The following is a 21143-nucleotide window of genomic DNA, read 5'->3' as shown; positions in this document are numbered from 1 at the left end:
ACATTACCAGGTTTAGGAACATTTATTACCCCTCAACCATCAGGCTCCTGAATCAAAGGGGACAACTTCATTCGCCCCATCACTGAAATGTTCCCACACCAATGGACTCACTTTCAAGGACTCTTCATCTCATGTTCTCAATATTTTTTTGCTTATTTACCCATTATTATTTCTTCTTTTTGAATTTGCACAGTTTGTTGTACTCTGGTTATATACTCAAGTTGGGTGGTCTTTCATTGATTCTGTTATAGTTATTATTCAATTGATTTATTAAGTATGTCTGCAAGAAAATCAACTTCAGGATTGTATATGGTCACATATAGGTGAGGAGAGCTGGAACCAGAATGGGGAATGGGAAAAAGGGAACAGAGAAATTACTGGAAGTTAGAGAAATCTAATTTAAGCAGTCTATGCTTTGGAATAGAAAGGTTGATTGTTTTATAAACGGGGAAAAAAATAAAATTCTGAGGTGCAGATGGACTTGTGCAGGATTCCCTAAAGGCTAATTTGCAGGTTGAGTCAGTGGTGAGGACGGCAAATGGAATGTTAGCATTCATTTCAAGAGGAGTAGAATATAAAAGCAAGGATGTAATGCTGAGGTGTTACAATACATTGGTGAGGTCTCACTCAGTGTTGTGAGCAGGTTTGGGCCCCTTATCTGAGAAAGGATGTGCCAATATTTGGAGAGGGTTCAAAGGAGGTTCATGAAAATGATGCTGGGATTGAAAAGCTTGTCACATGAGGAGTTTTTCATGGCTGTGGGCCTGTACTCACTGTAATTCAGAATAATAAGGGATGACGTCACTGAAACCTATCAAATGTTGAAAGGCCTCGTTAGAGTGGATATGGAGAGGGTGATTCCTATAGAGGGAGAGTCTAGGATCAGAGGGCACAGCCTCCAGATAGTAGAATGGAGATGAGGAGGAATTTCTTTAGTTCGAGGGTGGTGAATCTGTGGAATTCGTTGCCACAGGCAGGCTGTGGAGGTCAAGTAAATGAGTGCATTCAAAGCAGAGGGTGATAGATCCTTGATAAGTCAGGGAGTGAAAAGTTATGGGGAGAAGGCAGGAGAATGGGTTTGAGAGGGAAATGGGTCAGCCATGATGAAATGGCAAAGTGGGCTCGAGGGACCAAATGACCCCATTCTGATCCGATGTCTAATGGTCTTAAATCCATGTTCATGCTGTGAGGTTGGAGGCTACCCAGATGGAATATGAGGTGTTGCTCCTTCACCCCAAGTGTGGCCTCCTCATAACAGTAGAGGAAGCCATGGACCGACATGTCAGAATGGGAAGAGGAAGCAGCTGAATCTTGTGAAGGGGTGCAGCACCCTTTCTTTCTCTCAAGAATGCAGGGACGGCCATAGTGGACATCGCTGGAGCAGACTTGGGGCTAGGCCGCAACTTTGGGCCAGATTGGGCCAGGGGGACCCGGACCCGGGAGTGAAAAACAAATCGGTAATTAGTCAATTTAAGCGCCGAGCCAGATTAAAACGATTAAAGCATCGAAGCTGAGGGTGGAGGCTCACTACTCTGGGAGGCTTTGCTCACCTTAGCACTGAACTGACTCACAGCTGTGGCCTGTCACCATCGTCACTCACTCTGCACTGAACTGACCCTGTACCTGTGGCCTGTCACCATCGTCACTCACTCTGCACTGAACTGACCCTGTACCTGTGGCCTGTCACCATCACTCACTCTGCACTGAACTGACCCTGTACCTGTGGCCTGCAGCCATCGTCACTCACTCTGCACTGAACTGACCCTGTACCTGTGGCCTGTCACCATCACTCACTCTGCACTGAACTGACCCTGTACCTGTGGCCTGCAGCCATCGTCACTCACTCTGCACTGAACTGACTCTGTGACTGTGTACTTGCTTTCGGGAACCCGGCGATTCATATCACGTGTCGTACTTGTTTATTTTTTTATTGTGTCCTTGATTTGGTCTTTATTCGCACATTGGATGTTTATTGGTCTTCCTTATGTGCGGTTTTCATGGATTGTGTTTCTTTGTTTTGTGGCTGCCTGCAAAATGAATCTCAAGGTTGTATCTAATATATTTGACAACACTGGACAACAAATTTTTTTTTAAAGTGTCCCTTCCTCAGGATTTTTTGTTTATGATTGGCCGCCTGAAGCTGAACACAGATATAATTTCAGACTACTTGTATCACGTAGAGATTTGGAGAAACAAAAAATTAACTTTTATTGAATATATTTCATTTAATTACACAACAGTGCTGACACTTTGCAATATTTCAACCGAACTAAAAGTGTTTTGTCAATGATTTTCATTTGCACTCAGTGTCTGAGGCTTCTCATTTAAGTGTCCAGCAATAATCAGCCAGCACTGATGGATTCCAGTTACCCTGATACCGTTTCTCCATGACCGCAATGTCCTGGTGAAACCTTTCACCACGCTCGTCACTGACAGAACCAACATTTACAGGGAAGAAGTCGGAATGGGAATGAAGGAAATTAATCTTTAGTGACATGTCACACTTCATGATTTGTATGGCTGAAGCATGTTAACCAGCTACACGTAGTTCGATGTCTGTAGTTGCTAAGAAAGTTTTCAACAACATCCTCGAATGCCTTCTATGCAATTTTCTCTGGTCCCACTAGAAGTTCTTTAAATTGCCTGACATTGATGACCTGTTTGATTTGTGGACCAACATAAATGCCTTCCTTAATCTTGGCATCAGTTATTCTGACTTGAATTATGAATTGAAATAACAAATATAGGTGATTTTTAATAAAAATGCTGCGTGATAGGGAGTTTTAAAGTAACACCCAAAAGTATTCAGGAAGCATAATCTTTTTTGTTCAAGGTGATAAGCATAAACACGAGGAATTCTGCAGATGCTGGAAATTCAAGCAACACACATCAAAGTTGCTGGTGAACACAGCAGACCAGGCAGCATCTCTAGGAAGAGGTACAGTCGACGTTTCAGGCCGAGACCCTTCGTCAGGACTAACTGAAGGAAGAGCTAGTAAGAGATTTGAAAGTTGGAGGGGAAGGGGGAGATGCAAAATGATAGGAGAAGACAGGAGGGGGAGGGATGGAGCCAAGAGCTGGACAGGTGATTGGCAAAAGGGGATACGAGAGGATCATGGGACAGGAGGCCCAGGGAGAAAGACAAGGGGGAGGGGGGAAATCATGTCCATCCTCTGGGTTTCGAAACAAATCCCTCAGTCACTCAAATGTACTCTACGGTAAGGGGCAAGATCAGAGTGAGGTTCCACATCAAGGCAGAAGCCATCAGAACTAATTATCTGCCCATGTCAACTAACTACAAGGAGGACCCACAGGGGTACTACAGCGAAAACTATCCTTCATCATAAACAATTTAAAAGATTAAGACACAAACGTTTATGGATAAGGTAATGTCATCAGCACAGCTGTAGAGATCAAAACTGGGATACACTTATTTTAGTAATGCTGATGCAAAGATGGGAATGGACGTCTTTGCTGCACACCCAAGTGCTGGGTGTCAGCTCCTCTGCGGTGGTTACGCTGTGTTGATGAGGGTCTCTTTGTCCGCCCCGGAGCGCGTGCGATGGTAGGACACCACGTGGTCAGCCTTTGTCAGCTTGACGATGAAGTAGACGACACCTCCGAGGAGTATCAGGATGCAGATGGCCAGGAGAACCACCATTGAGATCGCTGCGGCAAGGAGGAGGGATAAAGTGAGATCTCACCTTAAACCATCAGGAGAGAAACATTTCCCTCTGAAATCCACCCCATTAATGAATTATCAGACCCCGAAGTGTCAATAATTCTGCCTCTCTGGTTGTGAACATTTCTGACAGGGCCAGCATCATCACCTGGACCACAATGGCTTGCTGGGCTAGTTCATAGAACATTACAGCACAGTACAGGCCCTTCGGCCCGCATTGTTGTACTGACCTTTTAACATACTCCAAGATCATTCTGACTCTTCACAAATACAGAGCCCTCCATCCCGTTGCCTTCCTAAGAGTCTCTTAAATGTCCCTAATGTATCTGCCTCTACCACCACCCCTGGCAAGGTATCCCACGCATAACCACTGTGTTTAAAAAAAACTTATCCCTCCATATTTCCCTTCAATCACCTTAATAGTAGGTCTTGCTGAATTAGCCGTTTCCGCCCTGGGAAAAGGGCATTGGCTGTTCCCTCGATCTTTGCTTCTTATCTTATACACCTCTGTCAAGGCACCTCTCAACCTGCAAAGTCCTGGCCTGCTTGACCTACCCTCATCAGATATTCATTTGCAGGATGAGTCCGTGGTGAGGAAGGCAAATGCAATGTTAGCATTCATTTCAAGAGGACTAGAATAGAAAGGTAAGAATGTAATGTTGAGGCTTTATAAAACACTGGGGAGTACTGGAGTATTGAGAGCAGTTTTGGCCCCCAGGATGTGTTGACACTGGAGAGGGTTCAAAGGAGGTTCATGAAAATGATTCCAGAATTGAACGGCTTGTCATATGGGGAGCGTTTGATGGCCCTGGGCCTGTACTCACTGGAATTCAGAAGAATGAGCGGTGACCTTATTGAAACCTATCGAATGGTGAAAGGCCTCAATTAAAGTGGATGTGAAGAGTATGTTTCCTATGATGAGAGTGTCTAAGACCAGAGGACACAGCCTCAGAAACAGAGGGGCATCCTTTTAGAACGGAGATGAGGAATAATTTCTTTAACCAGAGAGCGGTGAATCTGTGGAGGCCAAGTCTTTATGTATATTTAAGATAGAGGTTGATAGATTCTTGATTGGTCAGGGCATGAAGTTATTCAGGGAGGAGACAGGAGACTGGGCCTGAGAGAGAGAAAATGGATCAGCCCTGATGAAATGGTGCAGCAGACTCAATGGGCCAAATCCTGCTCATGTCTCATGCTCTCTAATCCAGGCAGCATCCTGGTAAATCTCCTCTGCACCCTCTCTAAAGCTTCCACATCCTCCCTATGATGACATGACCAGAACGGAACACAAGACTTCAAGTGCGGTCTAACCAGGGCTTTATAGAGCTGCAACATTACCTCATGGCTCGTGTACTCAATCCCCTGACTATTGAAGGCCAACACACCTTATCAACTTGAAGAGCAAATTTGAGGGATCTGTGGGTAAGGGGAGTCACAGCCATTCCCTTTCACCCAGGGGTATTAGGAGATTGGATCTCACTGGCTGAAAGGGTTAACACTGCCATTATGAAGTTCACTAAAGAATTGGGAAGATTCAGTGACCATCATGGGTACTTGACAGGCCGAATGGTCTCCTGAAATAACTCGGAAAATGTGCAGCTCAGGTGTTTGATGGTTGGGTTGAGTTGTTCTCCGAACTTGGAAATTTCCTTGCAAATATTTCACCCCCATACGAGGAGACATCATCAGTGCACTGTTGATTGTGGTGGGTCCTCTGAATGCTTGGCCCTTATATACTTATCAATCCGTGGAATGGTGGTCATTACGGAAACTCAATTGTGACTTAGGAAGGGGGTCTTGTTGCTGATGGGTTGTGTGGCGAACTTTGTACGTGGTCTGGAATTTTGCCTGCATTGGCCTTCAAATGGGATTGAAGTTTACATGTCTGTTTCGAGAATTGTTTGCGGAAAACCACACTTCTAGGAATTCTCTTGCATGCTGCGGTTTGCTTGTGCCACAACTTTCACTGATGCCCAGTTGAATCTGTGCCCCTCTCAATCTTCACAGTAGAGACTCTGGAGAGTTGGTCACTCTGCTTTACAGCCGGGTGATGTTCCTGGATCCTTGTGGATAGATTTTGAGATGAGACCCCCTCAAGAGGCAGGAGGAGAAGATGGTGGTGCGACGCAACGTGCGCGGCTCTCCGGTGAAATGATATTGTATCTGTTAAATAGGGGCCATGGACAATTCTGATTTGATGGAGCACAGAGGAACATCTGGAGAAATTTCTGAAATGCCCGGTTCACTGCCGCTGCGACTGTGCGATCGAGAATCTCTGGAGGGAAGGCCCCAAAATCCCCGGCTTTGCCTGCTGCTGGCGACCGAGGCGGAGGTCGAAGTGTTCAGATAGAGATGGTGCTCGGTACTCGGTGTCGGAGGGCTGATCGGAGCTCGAAGTTTTCGGACGACTCAGAGTTGGACTGTGGTCGGGCATGGCAGGGAGAGTTTTCTTCCTTCTCCCGTCTGCGTGAGATGTGGGACTTTCGAGAGACTTTGAACTTTTTTACTGTGCCATGGCCTGTTCTTCATCAAGTTATGGTATTGTTGCACTGTTGTAACTATATGTTATAATTATGTGTTTTTGTTAGTTTTTTGGTCTTGGTCTGTCCTGTGTTTTGTGATATCACACCGGAGGAATATTGTATCATTTCTTAATGCATGCATTACTAAATGACAATAAAAGAGGACTGCGTGTCCTCATAATCTGACGTCCCAATGTCACAACTGAGTTTCCATATTGACGTCCTATCAGCTGATTGATAAGTCTATAAAGGCCAAGCTTTCAGAGGGCACACCACAATCAATAGCACACTAACGAAGTCTCCTCGTGCAGTGATGAAATATTTGCAGATGGATTGCCAAGATCGGAGAACAACTCAGCCTAACCATGGATGGTCTCCTTCTGTGCCGTCAGCTTGCTGCTTATCATTTAAGCTGACAGCGAAGTTCATGGTCAGAGCATCAGCTCTCCCCCGTGGCTGCCCCATGCACCAGAGTCTGCCCCCGTCCTGATGCAGAGGGTGAGCCTGCGCCAACTGGAGCTTACCTGACACCTGATGATGGAAGTTGGAGTGGTGCTGCTTGTCGTGCTTGCCCCCGTCTTCGCTCTTTTCCCAGTTACCTATCATTCAAAATTGTTTAATGTCATTACCAGTCATCATTATGCGCCATATCCTATGACATCATTGTGCTGTTATATGACTTCCTGTGCCACATCATATGACATCACCATCATATGCTGTGTCTTATTACATCATCATGTGCCATGTCATATTACATCATCATTATGTGCCGTGTCATATGACATGGGCGATCGTCTTTTCATGACCATGATTGTTCTTGACAAATTTTTCTACAGAAGTGGTTTGCCATTGCCTTCACCTGGGCAGTGTCTTTACAAGGCGGGTGACCCCGGTCATTATCAATATTCCTCAGAGATTGTCTGCCTGGTGTCAGTGGTCACCTCACCAGGACTTGTGATATGCACCGGCTGTTCATACGACCAGCCACCGCCTGCTCCCATGGCTTCACGTGACCCTGATCGGGAGGGGGCTGGAGGGAAGAGGGTGGGGGGGGGGCTAGGCGGGTGCCACACCTTGCCCAAGGGTGACCTGCAGGCCAGTGGAGGGAAGAAGTGCCTCGCACCTCCTTTGGTAGAGACGTATCTCCACGCCATCACCCCCATTTCCAGCATACAAATGAAAAGGAGAACAAAAGAATTGTTACGCTGACCCCCACACTCAGAGGGTGGTAAGAGTGTGGAAGTGGTGCATGCAAGCTCGATTTCAACACTTAAGAGAAGATTAGATTGGTGAATGGATGGTAGGGGTATGGAGGGCTATGGTCTTGGTGCAGACACAATAATAATAAATAAAATCACAATAAATATAAATACACACAATAGCTGATGTCCATAAAGTTGCGCTCGGCACAGCAGTGTCCGTACATAAGGTGACACAGACAGGAAATGATAACGTAGTGGTGGGGTGGGTCAGTGGGTGGATGTGTAGGGCCGTTTTATTGCTTGGGATGGTAATTGCTTTTCATTTTTTTGCAGGCATTTAAAGCAAAGTCAAGAAATACAATAGAATGTATGAATAACTATACATAAACAACCTCCAGGAGGACCACAACTTTGTCGTGGGGTTTGTGTGCCTCAATGACCCAGAGAACTATGTTGGTTGGAGTCAGGGTTTTGTGCTTTGGCTCTTGGTAGGGTCACCCATGCCAAACAGGTCAAAGGGTAGAGGCCAGACTAAGAGTGGTCCACCAGTCCTCCAGGTTCAAGGGTTCAGCTCAGGGCTAACAACCCTGACTGGACAAACAAAACTGTTACAGAAACAGCAATGAAGAATCCTTCTCCATCTGAGTGCGATAGAATGGACAGACAGAGATGGAGCACCTTCAATACTGCCCTAAACACAAGTGTCATAATGGGCAGTAGTAAACAAACACTGACAAACAACCAATGTATAAAAGACAACAAATTGTCAAAAGGGAGTCATGGAAAACTACAGTACAGAAACAATTCAAAATAATACTGAAAAAATGAGTTGTGCAGTCCTTGCAAAGTGAACCTGCAGATTGTGGAATCAGTTCAGAGCTGATGTGGGTGAAGTTATGCACACTGGTTCAGGAGCCTGATGGTTGTGGGGTAATAACTGTTCCTGAACCTGGTGGTGTGGGACCTGAGACTCATTGTGCTGAGTGAAGTTATCCACACTGGTTCAGGAGCCTGATGGTTGTGGGGTAATAACTGTTCCTGAACCTGGTGGTGTGGGACCTGAGGCTCATTGTGGTGAGTGAAGTTATCCACACTGGTTCAGGAGCCTGATGGTTGTGGGGTAATAACTGTTCCTGAACCTGGTGGTGTGGGACCTGAGGCTCATTGTGGTGAGTGAAGTTATCCACACTGGTTCAGGAGCCTGATGGTTGTGGGGTAATAACTGTTCCTGAACCTGGTGGTGTGGGACCTGAGGCTCATTGTGGTGAGTGAAGTTATCCACACTGGTTCAGGAGCCTGATGGTTGTGGGGTAATAACTGTTCCTGAACCTGGTGGTGTGGGACCTGAGGCTCATTGTGGTGAGTGAAGTTATCCACACTGGTTCAGGAGCCTGATGGTTGTGGGGTAATAACTGTTCCTGAACCTGGTGGTGTGGGACCTGAGGCTCATTGTGGTGAGTGAAGTTATCCACACTGGTTCAGGAGCCTGATGGTTGTGGGGTGATAACTGTTCCTGAACCTGGTGGTGTGGGACCTGAGGCTCATTGTGGTGAGTGAAGTTATCCACACTGGTTCAGGAGCCTGATGGTTGTGGGGTAATAACTGTTCCTGAACCTGGTGGTGTGGGACCTGAGGCTCATTGTGGTGAGTGAAGTTATCCACACTGGTTCAGGAGCCTGATGGTTGTGGGGTAATAACTGTTCCTGAACCTGGTGGTGTGGGACCTGAGGCTCATTGTGGTGAGTGAAGTTATCCACACTGGTTCAGGAGCCTGATGGTTGTGGGGTAATAACTGTTCCTGAACCTGGTGGTGTGGGACCTGAGGCTCATTGTGGTGAGTGAAGTTATCCACACTGGTTCAGGAGCCTGATGGTTGTGGGGTGATAACTGTTCCTGAACCTGGTGGTGTGGGACCTGAGGCTCATTGTGGTGAGTGAAGTTATCCACACTGGTTCAGGAGCCTGATGGTTGTGGGGTAATAACTGTTCCTGAACCTGGTGGTGTGGGACCTGAGGCTCATTGTGGTGAGTGAAGTTATCCACACTGGTTCAGGAGCCTGATGGTTGTGGGGTAATAACTGTTCCTGAACCTGGTGGTGTGGGACCTGAGGCTCATTGTGGTGAGTGAAGTTATCCACACTGGTTCAGGAGCCTGATGGTTGTGGGGTAATAACTGTTCCTGAACCTGGTGGTGTGGGACATGAGGCTCATTGTGGTGGGTGAAGTTATCCACACTGGTTCAGGAGCCTGATGGTTGTGGGGTAATAACTGTTCCTGAACCTGGTGGTGTGGGACCTGAGGCTCATTGTGGTGAGTGAAGTTATCCACACTGGTTCAGGAGCCTGATGGTTGTGGGGTAATAACTGTTCCTGAACCTGGTGGTGTGGGACCTGAGGCTCATTGTGGTGAGTGAAGTTATCCACACTGGTCCAGGAGCCTGATGGTTGTGGGGTAATAACTGTTCCTGAACCTGGTGGTGTGGGACCTGAGGCTCATTGTGGTGAGTGAAGTTATCCACACTGGTTCAGGAGCCTGATGGTTGTGGGGTGATAACTGTTCCTGAACCTGGTGGTGTGGGACCTGAGGCTCATTGTGGTGAGTGAAGTTATGCACACTGGTTCAGGAACCTGATGGTTGTGGGGTAATAACTGTTCCTGAACCTGGTGGTGTGGGACCTGAGGCTCATTGTGGTGAGTGAAGTTATCCACACTGGTTCAGGAGCCTGATGGTTGTGGGGTAATAACTGTTCCTGAACCTGGTGGTGTGGGACCTGAGGCTCATTGTGGTGAGTGAAGTTATCCACACTGGTTCAGGAGCCTGATGGTTGTGGGGTAATAACTGTTCCTGAACCTGGTGGTGTGGGACCTGAGGCTCATTGTGGTGAGTGAAGTTATCCACACTGGTTCAGGAGGCTGATGGTTGTGGGGTAATAACTGTTCCTGAACCTGGTGGTGTGGGACCTGAGGCTCATTGTGCTGAGTGAAGTTATGCACACTGGTTCAGGGGCCTGATGGTTGTGGGGTAATAACTGTTCCTGAACCTGGTGGTGTGGGACCTGAGGCTCATTGTGGTGAGTGAAGTTATCCACACTGGTTCAGGGGCCTGATGGTTGTGGGGTAATAACTGTTCCTGAACCTGGTGGTGTGGGACCTGAGGCTCATTGTGGTGAGTGAAGTTATCCACACTGGTTCAGGAGCCTGATGGTTGTGGGGTAATAACTGTTCCTGAACCTGGTGGTGTGGGACCTGAGGCTCATTGTGGTGAGTGAAGTTATCCACACTGGTTCAGGAGCCTGATGGTTGTGGGGTAATAACTGTTCCTGAACCTGGTGGTGTGGGACCTGAGGCTCATTGTGGTGAGTGAAGTTATGCACACTGGTTCAGGAACCTGATGGTTGTGGGGTAATAACTGTTCCTGAACCTGGTGGTGTGGGACCTGAGGCTCATTGTGCTGAGTGAAGTTATCCACACTGGTTCAGGAGCCTGATGGTTGTGGGGTAATAACTGTTCCTGAACCTGGTGGTGTGGGACCTGAGGCTCATTGTGGTGAGTGAAGTTATCCACACTGGTTCAGGAGCCTGATGGTTGTGGGGTAATAACTGTTCCTGAACCTGGTGGTGTGGGACCTGAGGCTCATTGTGGTGAGTGAAGTTATCCACACTGGTTCAGGAGGCTGATGGTTGTGGGGTAATAACTGTTCCTGAACCTGGTGGTGTGGGACCTGAGGCTCATTGTGGTGAGTGAAGTTATCCACACTGGTTCAGGGGCCTGATGGTTGTGGGGTAATAACTGTTCCTGAACCTGGTGGTGTGGGACCTGAGGCTCATTGTGGTGAGTGAAGTTATCCACACTGGTTCAGGGGCCTGATGGTTGTAGGGTAATAACTGTTCCTGAACCTGGTGGTGTGGGACCTGAGGCTCATTGTGGGGAGTGAAGTTATCCACACTGGTTCAGGAGCCTGATGGTTGTGGGGTAATAACTGTTCCTGAACCTGGTGGTGTGGGACCTGAGGCTCATTGTGGTGAGTGAAGTTATCCACACTGGTTCAGGAGCCTGATGGTTGTGGGGTAATAACTGTTCCTGAACCTGGTGGTGTGGGACCTGAGGCTCATTGTGGTGAGTGAAGTTATGCACACTGGTTCAGGAACCTGATGGTTGTGGGGTAATAACTGTTCCTGAACCTGGTGGTGTGGGACCTGAGGCTCATTGTGCTGAGTGAAGTTATCCACACTGGTTCAGGAGCCTGATGGTTGTGGGGTAATAACTGTTCCTGAACCTGGTGGTGTGGGACCTGAGGCTCATTGTGGTGAGTGAAGTTATCCACACTGGTTCAGGAGCCTGATGGTTGTGGGGTAATAACTGTTCCTGAACCTGGTGGTGTGGGACCTGAGGCTCATTGTGGTGAGTGAAGTTATCCACACTGGTTCAGGAGGCTGATGGTTGTGGGGTAATAACTGTTCCTGAACCTGGTGGTGTGGGACCTGAGGCTCATTGTGCTGAGTGAAGTTATGCACACTGGTTCAGGGGCCTGATGGTTGTGGGGTAATAACTGTTCCTGAACCTGGTGGTGTGGGACCTGAGGCTCATTGTGGTGAGTGAAGTTATCCACACTGGTTCAGGGGCCTGATGGTTGTGGGGTAATAACTGTTCCTGAACCTGGTGGTGTGGGACCTGAGGCTCATTGTGGGGAGTGAAGTTATCCACACTGGTTCAGGAGCCTGATGGTTGTGGGGTAATAACTGTTCCTGAACCTGGTGGTGTGGGACCTGAGGCTCATTGTGGTGAGTGAAGTTATCCACACTGGTTCAGGAGCCTGATGGCTGTGGGGTAATAACTGTTCCTGAACCTGGTGGTGTGGGACCTGAGGCTCATTGTGGGGAGTGAAGTTATCCACACTGGTTCAGGAGCCTGATGGCTGTGGGGTAATAACTGTTCCTGAACCTGGTGGTGTGGGACCTGAGGCTCATTGTGGTGAGTGAAGTTATCCACACTGGTTCAGGAGCCTGATGGTTGTGGGGTAATAACTGTTCCTGAACCTGGTGGTGTGGGACCTGAGGCTCATTGTGGTGAGTGAAGTTATCCACACTGGTTCAGGGGCCTGATGGTTGTGGGGTAATAACTGTTCCTGAACCTGGTGGTGTGGGACCTGAGGCTCATTGTGGGGAGTGAAGTTATCCACACTGGTTCAGGAGCCTGATGGTTGTGGGGTAATAACTGTTCCTGAACCTGGTGGTGTGGGACCTGAGGCTCATTGTGGTGAGTGAAGTTATCCACACTGGTTCAGGAGCCTGATGGCTGTGGGGTAATAACTGTTCCTGAACCTGGTGGTGTGGGACCTGAGGCTCATTGTGGGGAGTGAAGTTATCCACACTGGTTCAGGAGCCTGATGGCTGTGGGGTAATAACTGTTCCTGAACCTGGTGGTGTGGGACCTGAGGCTCATTGTGGTGAGTGAAGTTATCCACACTGGTTCAGGAGCCTGATGGTTGTGGGGTAATAACTGTTCCTGAACCTGGTGGTGTGGGACCTGAGGCTCATTGTGGTGAGTGAAGTTATCCACACTGGTTCAGGAGCCTGATGGTTGTGGGGTAATAACTGTTCCTGAACCTGGTGGTGTGGGACCTGAGGCTCATTGTGGTGAGTGAAGTTATCCACACTGGTTCAGGAGCCTGATGGTTGTGGGGTAATAACTGTTCCTGAACCTGGTGGTGTGGGACCTGAGGCTCATTGTGGTGAGTGAAGTTATCCACACTGGTTCAGGAGCCTGATGGTTGTGGGGTAATAACTGTTCCTGAACCTGGTGGTGTGGGACCTGAGGCTCATTGTGGTGAGTGAAGTTATCCACACTGGTTCAGGAGCCTGATGGTTGTGGGGTAATAACTGTTCCTGAACCTGGTGGTGTGGGACCTGAGGCTCATTGTGGTGAGTGAAGTTATCCACACTGGTTCAGGAGGCTGATGGTTGTGGGGTAATAACTGTTCCTGAACCTGGTGGTGTGGGACCTGAGGCTCATTGTGCTGAGTGAAGTTATGCACACTGGTTCAGGGGCCTGATGGTTGTGGGGTAATAACTGTTCCTGAACCTGGTGGTGTGGGACCTGAGGCTCATTGTGGTGAGTGAAGTTATCCACACTGGTTCAGGGGCCTGATGGTTGTGGGGTAATAACTGTTCCTGAACCTGGTGGTGTGGGACCTGAGGCTCATTGTGGGGAGTGAAGTTATCCACACTGGTTCAGGAGCCTGATGGTTGTGGGGTAATAACTGTTCCTGAACCTGGTGGTGTGGGACCTGAGGCTCATTGTGGTGAGTGAAGTTATCCACACTGGTTCAGGAGCCTGATGGTTGTGGGGTAATAACTGTTCCTGAACCTGGTGGTGTGGGACCTGAGGCTCATTGTGGTGAGTGAAGTTATGCACACTGGTTCAGGAACCTGATGGTTGTGGGGTAATAACTGTTCCTGAACCTGGTGGTGTGGGACCTGAGGCTCATTGTGCTGAGTGAAGTTATCCACACTGGTTCAGGAGCCTGATGGTTGTGGGGTAATAACTGTTCCTGAACCTGGTGGTGTGGGACCTGAGGCTCATTGTGGTGAGTGAAGTTATCCACACTGGTTCAGGAGCCTGATGGTTGTGGGGTAATAACTGTTCCTGAACCTGGTGGTGTGGGACCTGAGGCTCATTGTGGTGAGTGAAGTTATCCACACTGGTTCAGGAGGCTGATGGTTGTGGGGTAATAACTGTTCCTGAACCTGGTGGTGTGGGACCTGAGGCTCATTGTGGTGAGTGAAGTTATCCACACTGGTTCAGGGGCCTGATGGTTGTGGGGTAATAACTGTTCCTGAACCTGGTGGTGTGGGACCTGAGGCTCATTGTGGTGAGTGAAGTTATCCACACTGGTTCAGGGGCCTGATGGTTGTGGGGTAATAACTGTTCCTGAACCTGGTGGTGTGGGACCTGAGGCTCATTGTGGGGAGTGAAGTTATCCACACTGGTTCAGGAGCCTGATGGTTGTGGGGTAATAACTGTTCCTGAACCTGGTGGTGTGGGACCTGAGGCTCATTGTGGTGAGTGAAGTTATCCACACTGGTTCAGGAGCCTGATGGTTGTGGGGTAATAACTGTTCCTGAACCTGGTGGTGTGGGACCTGAGGCTCATTGTGGTGAGTGAAGTTATCCACACTGGTTCAGGAGCCTGATGGTTGTGGGGTAATAACTGTTCCTGAACCTGGTGGTGTGGGACCTGAGGCTCATTGTGGTGAGTGAAGTTATGCACACTGGTTCAGGAACCTGATGGTTGTGGGGTAATAACTGTTCCTGAACCTGGTGGTGTGGGACCTGAGGCTCATTGTGCTGAGTGAAGTTATGCACACTGGTTCAGGAGCCTGATGGTTGTGGGGTAATAACTGTTCCTGAACCTGGTGGTGTGGGACCTGAGGCTCATTGTGGTGAGTGAAGTTATCCACACTGGTTCAGGAGGCTGATGGTTGTGGGGTAATAACTGTTCCTGAACCTGGTGGTGTGGGACCTGAGGCTCATTGTGCTGAGTGAAGTTATGCACACTGGTTCAGGGGCCTGATGGTTGTGGGGTAATAACTGTTCCTGAACCTGGTGGTGTGGGACCTGAGGCTCATTGTGGTGAGTGAAGTTATCCACACTGGTTCAGGGGCCTGATGGTTGTGGGGTAATAACTGTTCCTGAACCTGGTGGTGTGGGACCTGAGGCTCATTGTGGGGAGTGAAGTTATCCACACTGGTTCAGGAGCCTGATGGTTGTGGGGTAATAACTGTTCCTGAACCTGGTGGTGTGGGACCTGAGGCTCATTGTGGTGAGTGAAGTTATCCACACTGGTTCAGGAGCCTGATGGCTGTGGGGTAATAACTGTTCCTGAACCTGGTGGTGTGGGACCTGAGGCTCATTGTGGGGAGTGAAGTTATCCACACTGGTTCAGGAGCCTGATGGCTGTGGGGTAATAACTGTTCCTGAACCTGGTGGTGTGGGACCTGAGGCTCATTGTGGTGAGTGAAGTTATCCACACTGGTTCAGGAGCCTGATGGCTGTGGGGTAATAACTGTTCCTGAACCTGGTGGTGTGGGACCTGAGGCTCATTGTGGTGAGTGAAGTTATCCACACTGGTTCAGGGGCCTGATGGTTGTGGGGTAATAACTGTTCCTGAACCTGGTGGTGTGGGACCTGAGGCTCATTGTGGGGAGTGAAGTTATCCACACTGGTTCAGGAGCCTGATGGTTGTGGGGTAATAACTGTTCCTGAACCTGGTGGTGTGGGACCTGAGGCTCATTGTGGTGAGTGAAGTTATCCACACTGGTTCAGGAGCCTGATGGCTGTGGGGTAATAACTGTTCCTGAACCTGGTGGTGTGGGACCTGAGGCTCATTGTGGGGAGTGAAGTTATCCACACTGGTTCAGGAGCCTGATGGCTGTGGGGTAATAACTGTTCCTGAACCTGGTGGTGTGGGACCTGAGGCTCATTGTGGTGAGTGAAGTTATCCACACTGGTTCAGGAGCCTGATGGTTGTGGGGTAATAACTGTTCCTGAACCTGGTGGTGTGGGACCTGAGGCTCATTGTGGTGAGTGAAGTTATCCACACTGGTTCAGGAGCCTGATGGTTGTGGGGTAATAACTGTTCCTGAACCTGGTGGTGTGGGACCTGAGGCTCATTGTGGTGAGTGAAGTTATCCACACTGGTTCAGGAGCCTGATGGTTGTGGGGTAATAACTGTTCCTGAACCTGGTGGTGTGGGACCTGAGGCTCATTGTGGTGAGTGAAGTTATCCACACTGGTTCAGGAGCCTGATGGTTGTGGGGTAATAACTGTTCCTGAACCTGGTGGTGTGGGACCTGAGGCTCATTGTGGTGAGTGAAGTTATCCACACTGGTTCAGGAGCCTGATGGTTGTGGGGTAATAACTGTTCCTGAACCTGGTGGTGTGGGACCTGAGGCTCATTGTGGTGAGTGAAGTTATCCACACTGGTTCAGGAGCCTGATGGTTGTGGGGTAATAACTGTTCCTGAACCTGGTGGTGTGGGACCTGAGGCTCATTGTGGTGAGTGAAATTATCCACACTGGTTCAGGAGCCTGATGGTTGTGGGGTAATAACTGTTCCTGAACCTGGTGGTGTGGGACCTGAGGCTCATTGTGGTGAGTGAAGTTATCCACACTGGTTCAGGAGCCTGATGGTTGTGGGGTAATAACTGTTCCTGAACCTGGTGGTGTGGGACCTGAGGCTCATTGTGGTGAGTGAAGTTATCCACACTGGTTCAGGAGCCTGATGGTTGTGGGGTAATAACTATTCCTGAACCTGGTGGTGTGGGACCTGAGGCTCATTGTGGTGAGTGAAGTTATCCACACTGGTTCAGGAGCCCGATGGTTGTGGGGTAATAACTGTTCCTGAACCTGGTGGTGTGGAACCTGAGGCTCATTGTGGTGAGTGAAGTTATCCACACTGGTTCAGGAGCCTGATGGTTGTGGGGTAATAACTGTTCCTGAACCTGGTGGTGTGGGACCTGAGGCTCATTGTGGTGAGTGAAGTTATCCACACTGGTTCAGGGGCCTGATGGTTGTGGTGTAATAACTGTTCCTGAACCTGGTGGTGTGGGACCTGAGGCTCATTGTGGTGAGTGAAGTTACCCACACTGGTTCAGGGGCCTGATGGTTGTGGGGTAATAACTGTTCCTGAACCTGGTGGTGTGGGACCTGAGGCTCATTGTGGTGAGTGAAGTTATCCACACTGGTTCAGGAGCCTGATGGTTGTGGGGTAATAACTGTTCCTGAACCTGGTGGTGTGGGACCTGAGGCTCATTGTGGTGAGTGAGGTTATCCACACTGGTTCAGGAGCCTGATGGCTGTAGGGTAATAACTGTTCCTGAACCTGGTGGTATGAGATCTGAGGGCTCCAGGACGCCAAGGCCTACACGGCCCACACACAGACAAGATGCGAGTACACCCCCAGATTACGAACTGCCTCATCAAGTTGCAACCCTTGCACGAACATCCAAGTTCATTCAGAGCCATAGCCTGTGCGGCACCTTCTGTTCAGCTTGTCACTCAGGGAGACCCCACGTGCTGTGGGACAGGAGGGGGTGCGGAGAAGCACTCAGTGTAATGTGGGATTTATGCCAATCAGGGCCAGGTCTGAGCGAGGACTGAGAGGATGAGAGGCAGCTTGATAGAGGTGTATGGAGGGAGCAGCCAGGGCCTCGGGGGCCTTTCTCCCAGGGCACCAAGGGCAAATGCCGGAAGGACATCTTGTTAGGTGAATGGATGTAAGTTTAGGGGCGATGTCAGAGACAGGTGTTTATATACGTGTGTATACAAACTCTGTAGTAGGTGCAATGAACACATTGCCAGGGCTGGTGGTAGAAAAAGATACATTAAGGACAACCTGCAGGTCACCCTTGAGCAGCTGGTGCATATCACAAGTCCTGGTTACGCGACCACTGACGCCAGGCAGACAATCTCTGAAGAGTATTGATAATGGCGGGGGGGGGGGGTCACCCATGTTGTAAAAACACTGCTCAGAGGAAGGAAATGGCAAACCACTTCTGTGGAAGTTTACCACACAATCATGGTCACATGGAAAGACCACGATCGCCCACGTCATACAACACAGCACATAACCAACGAACGAGGTTGATACTGTACACAAACAGGTCTTTAAACCCAACTTGTCCATGACGACCAAGGCTAGTATTACTTGTCCACGTTTCCCCCTCAACCTCTCCTATTCATGTATAAGCTAGACATTCTTACAATCAGAATCAGGTGTAGTATCACCAGCGTATGCCCTGAAATTTGCTGTCTTTGCAGCAGCAGTACAAAGCAATACATAGTATTAGAGGAAGCAACGTGAAAATATATATATATTCACATAGTTAAAGTAAATAAGTAGTGCAAAAATAGAAATAAAGGAAGTAGTGAGGTAGTGTTCATGGGTTGAATATCCAGACATCGTTGGGGGAGGGGAGAAGCTATTCCTTCAGGCTCCACACATCAAAGTTGCTGGTGAACGCAGCAGGCCAGGCAGCATCTCTAGGAAGAGGTAGAGTCAACGTTTCAGGCCGAGACCCTTCGTTCAGGCTCCTGTAGCTCCTCTCTGAGAAGCAGGCATGTCCTGGGTGGTGAGGGTCTGGGAAGGTGTAGTATGGTCAGAACAATAGATTCACGGGTGTGCTCTACACCTCCTTGGAGGTACAACACCCCTGGGATTCCCTGGTCTCCCACATCTCAGTATTAACCATATAACAATTATAGCACAGAAACAAGCCATCCCGGCCCTTCTAGTCTGTGCCGAATTCTTACTCTCACCTAGTCCCACCGACCTGCACTCAGCCCATAACCCTCCATTCCTTTCCTGTCCGTATATCTATCCAATTTAACTTTAAATGACAACATCAAACTTGCCTCAACCACTTCTGCTGGAAGCTCGTTCCACACAGCTACCACTCTCTGAGTAAAGAAGTTCCCCCTCATGTTACCCCTAAACTTTTGCCCCTTAACTCTCAACTCATGTCCTCTTGTTTGAATCTCCCCCATTCTCCATGGAAAAAGCCTATCCACGTCAACTCTATCAATCCCCCTCATAACTTTAAACACCTCTATCAAGTCCCCCCTCAACCTTCTATGCTCCAAAGAATAAAGACCTAACTTGTTCAACTTTTCTCTGTAACTTAGGAGATGAAACCCAGGCAACCTTTGAGAACCTTTTATTAGGAGCAGTGGAACCAACTCACCGTCTCACAGTGTACTCAGTGCAGGGGGCTGCTCTTGCCCCACCCACAGTCAAACACACGGATTTGTCACACGTACTTCGAAGCATACAGTGAAATGTGCTGTTTGTGTCAGTGACCAACGCTGGCCGAAGATGTGCTGGGGGGCAACCCACAAGTGTTGGCACACCTCCGGCACCAAAATAGCAAACCTACAACTCACTAACCCTGACCCGTGCCACCCAGCCATCACCCAATTTAATCCTAGCCTAATCACAGGGCAATTTACAATGACCAGTAAACCTACCTACCGACCGGTAAGTCTTTGCACTGTGGGAGGACACTGGAGCACTCGGAGAAAACCCATGCAGTGACAGGGAGAACGTACAAACTCTTTATAGACAGTAGTGGGAATTGAACCTGGATCACTGGCATTGTGAAGTGTTACGCTAACCCCTACGTTACCATGCTGGCATTAGCCATTCTGCCAATGCAGACGGACCATTTTAACCTCCAGGAATAGCAACTCTAATTTCACTAATTTATTTTAGACAGTGATGTCCCTCATTTCTGGAATTTACTCTCGTAAATCTCTGCTGCACCTTCAAGCTTCAAATAATATATATTTTTTGGAAATTCTTTCTTTTTCAATTTTTTTATTAAGTTTCAAAATTAAACATAACAGTAATAGTAATGATACATAAAGATCTGGATTACAATAGTAACAGTTAACACGAACAAGCACAGATTCTAAGTAAAAAAAATAGTTTAGCCTCCCAATCTCAAGTAACTGACCATGAAAAAGATATTTTATAAAGAGGAAAAAAATAGAAAACCCCCTAAACTAAAGAAAAACTAACAAAAAAAACAAAGTTTGGGCTGTCATATTACATCAGCTAAAATTATTAGTTGTCGTTAACTCCGCTCCTCTATACATGAACTAAAAAATTACTACAAAGGATTCAGAAAGGGCCAACTTGCATCATATGAAAATATTGAATAAATGGCCTCCAAGTTTCTTCAAGTTTAACTGAAGGTTCCAAAGTACCACTCCTAATTTTTTTCCAAATTTAGGCATGCTATCGTTTTGGAAATTGACTGAAGATTGAGATCACTGGGGCGGGTGCGGAGAGGAAGTGAGCGTTCAGCGCAGTGTACCGGCCCTCAGTCGCTGCTGCTGGAGACGGTGTCTGAATGTGGCAGTCTTGCTGCTCCCAAGAGAAGGTCCCTGTGTTCAAGTGATCTCTCTCTCCCTTGATGCCATCGGCAGATGATGCCGGAACAAGGTTTAATCGACACGAATTGTGGATTAGGACCCTAATTCGGGTTTATAATGTGTTCTAATTGTAGTCTTAGTTGCTCTTTGTTGGTTCTACTTTTGGGCGATTTTGAATCAGGGTGAACTGTACCAGAATATGCCTTTTGATTTTGTGTTGTAGATTCTGCATTCTCACTCGGTTTTTTTTGTTGCCATCTGCACAATTTGTTTTGTGTGGGGGGGGTGGTTTGATGTTCGATGTTTTTCTTTGAACGGGTTGGTTCCAGGGTGTTTCTGTGTTTCGTGGCTGTCTGTGGGAAGATGAATCTCAGGGTGGTATATTACATACACTCTTTGATAAATAAATGTACTTTGAATCTTTGAACTGGACATACAGATCCCACAGGACTGAAACTAACCATCCATGGACCCCGGCTCGGGAAGACAGCCATAATACTGCGGATGCCACAGCACCGCAGCGGTAGCACAACGCTGCTACAGATTGATGGCGGGGGGTGGGGGGGGCTCAGACTGTCCTCTGTAAGGAATTTGTACATTTTCCCTGTGACCGGGTGGGTTTCTTCTGGGTACTTTGGTGTCCTCCCGCAGTCGGTTAGTAGGTTAATTGGTCATTGTAAACTGTCCCATGATTAGGCCAGGATTAAATCCGGGGGCTGCTGGGTGGTGTGGCTCAAAGAGCCAGAAGGGCTGGTTCCACACTGTATTTCAATAAATAAAACATCTTGGACTTCACCCACCCAGA

At 48.3% G+C, this 21143-nt stretch overlaps 1 protein-coding gene across 4 annotated transcripts in view; it reads right to left on the bottom strand.

Annotated features, from left to right (window-relative positions):
* Positions 1–2183: 2183 nt before the first annotated feature.
* spint2 (serine peptidase inhibitor, Kunitz type, 2) overlaps positions 2184–21143 on the bottom strand; it is a 73633-nt gene continuing 54673 nt past the window's right edge. For all 4 annotated transcript variants that reach the window (XM_072274436.1, XM_072274439.1, XM_072274435.1 and 1 more), the window contains 2 exons: positions 6729–6803; positions 2184–3669 (listed from right to left, as the gene is read on the bottom strand). In XM_072274436.1, the coding sequence (XP_072130537.1) occupies positions 3515–3669; positions 6729–6803 (230 nt within the window). In that variant the 3' untranslated portion in view covers positions 2184–3514. The remainder of the gene's footprint in view (positions 3670–6728; positions 6804–21143) is intronic.

Source organism: Mobula birostris, chromosome 12, assembly GCF_030028105.1.
Source record: "Mobula birostris isolate sMobBir1 chromosome 12, sMobBir1.hap1, whole genome shotgun sequence".
NCBI lineage: Eukaryota > Metazoa > Chordata > Chondrichthyes > Myliobatiformes > Myliobatidae > Mobula > Mobula birostris.
Note: the sequence above shows the minus strand (reverse complement) of the source record. Positions and strands in the feature narration are given on the sequence as shown.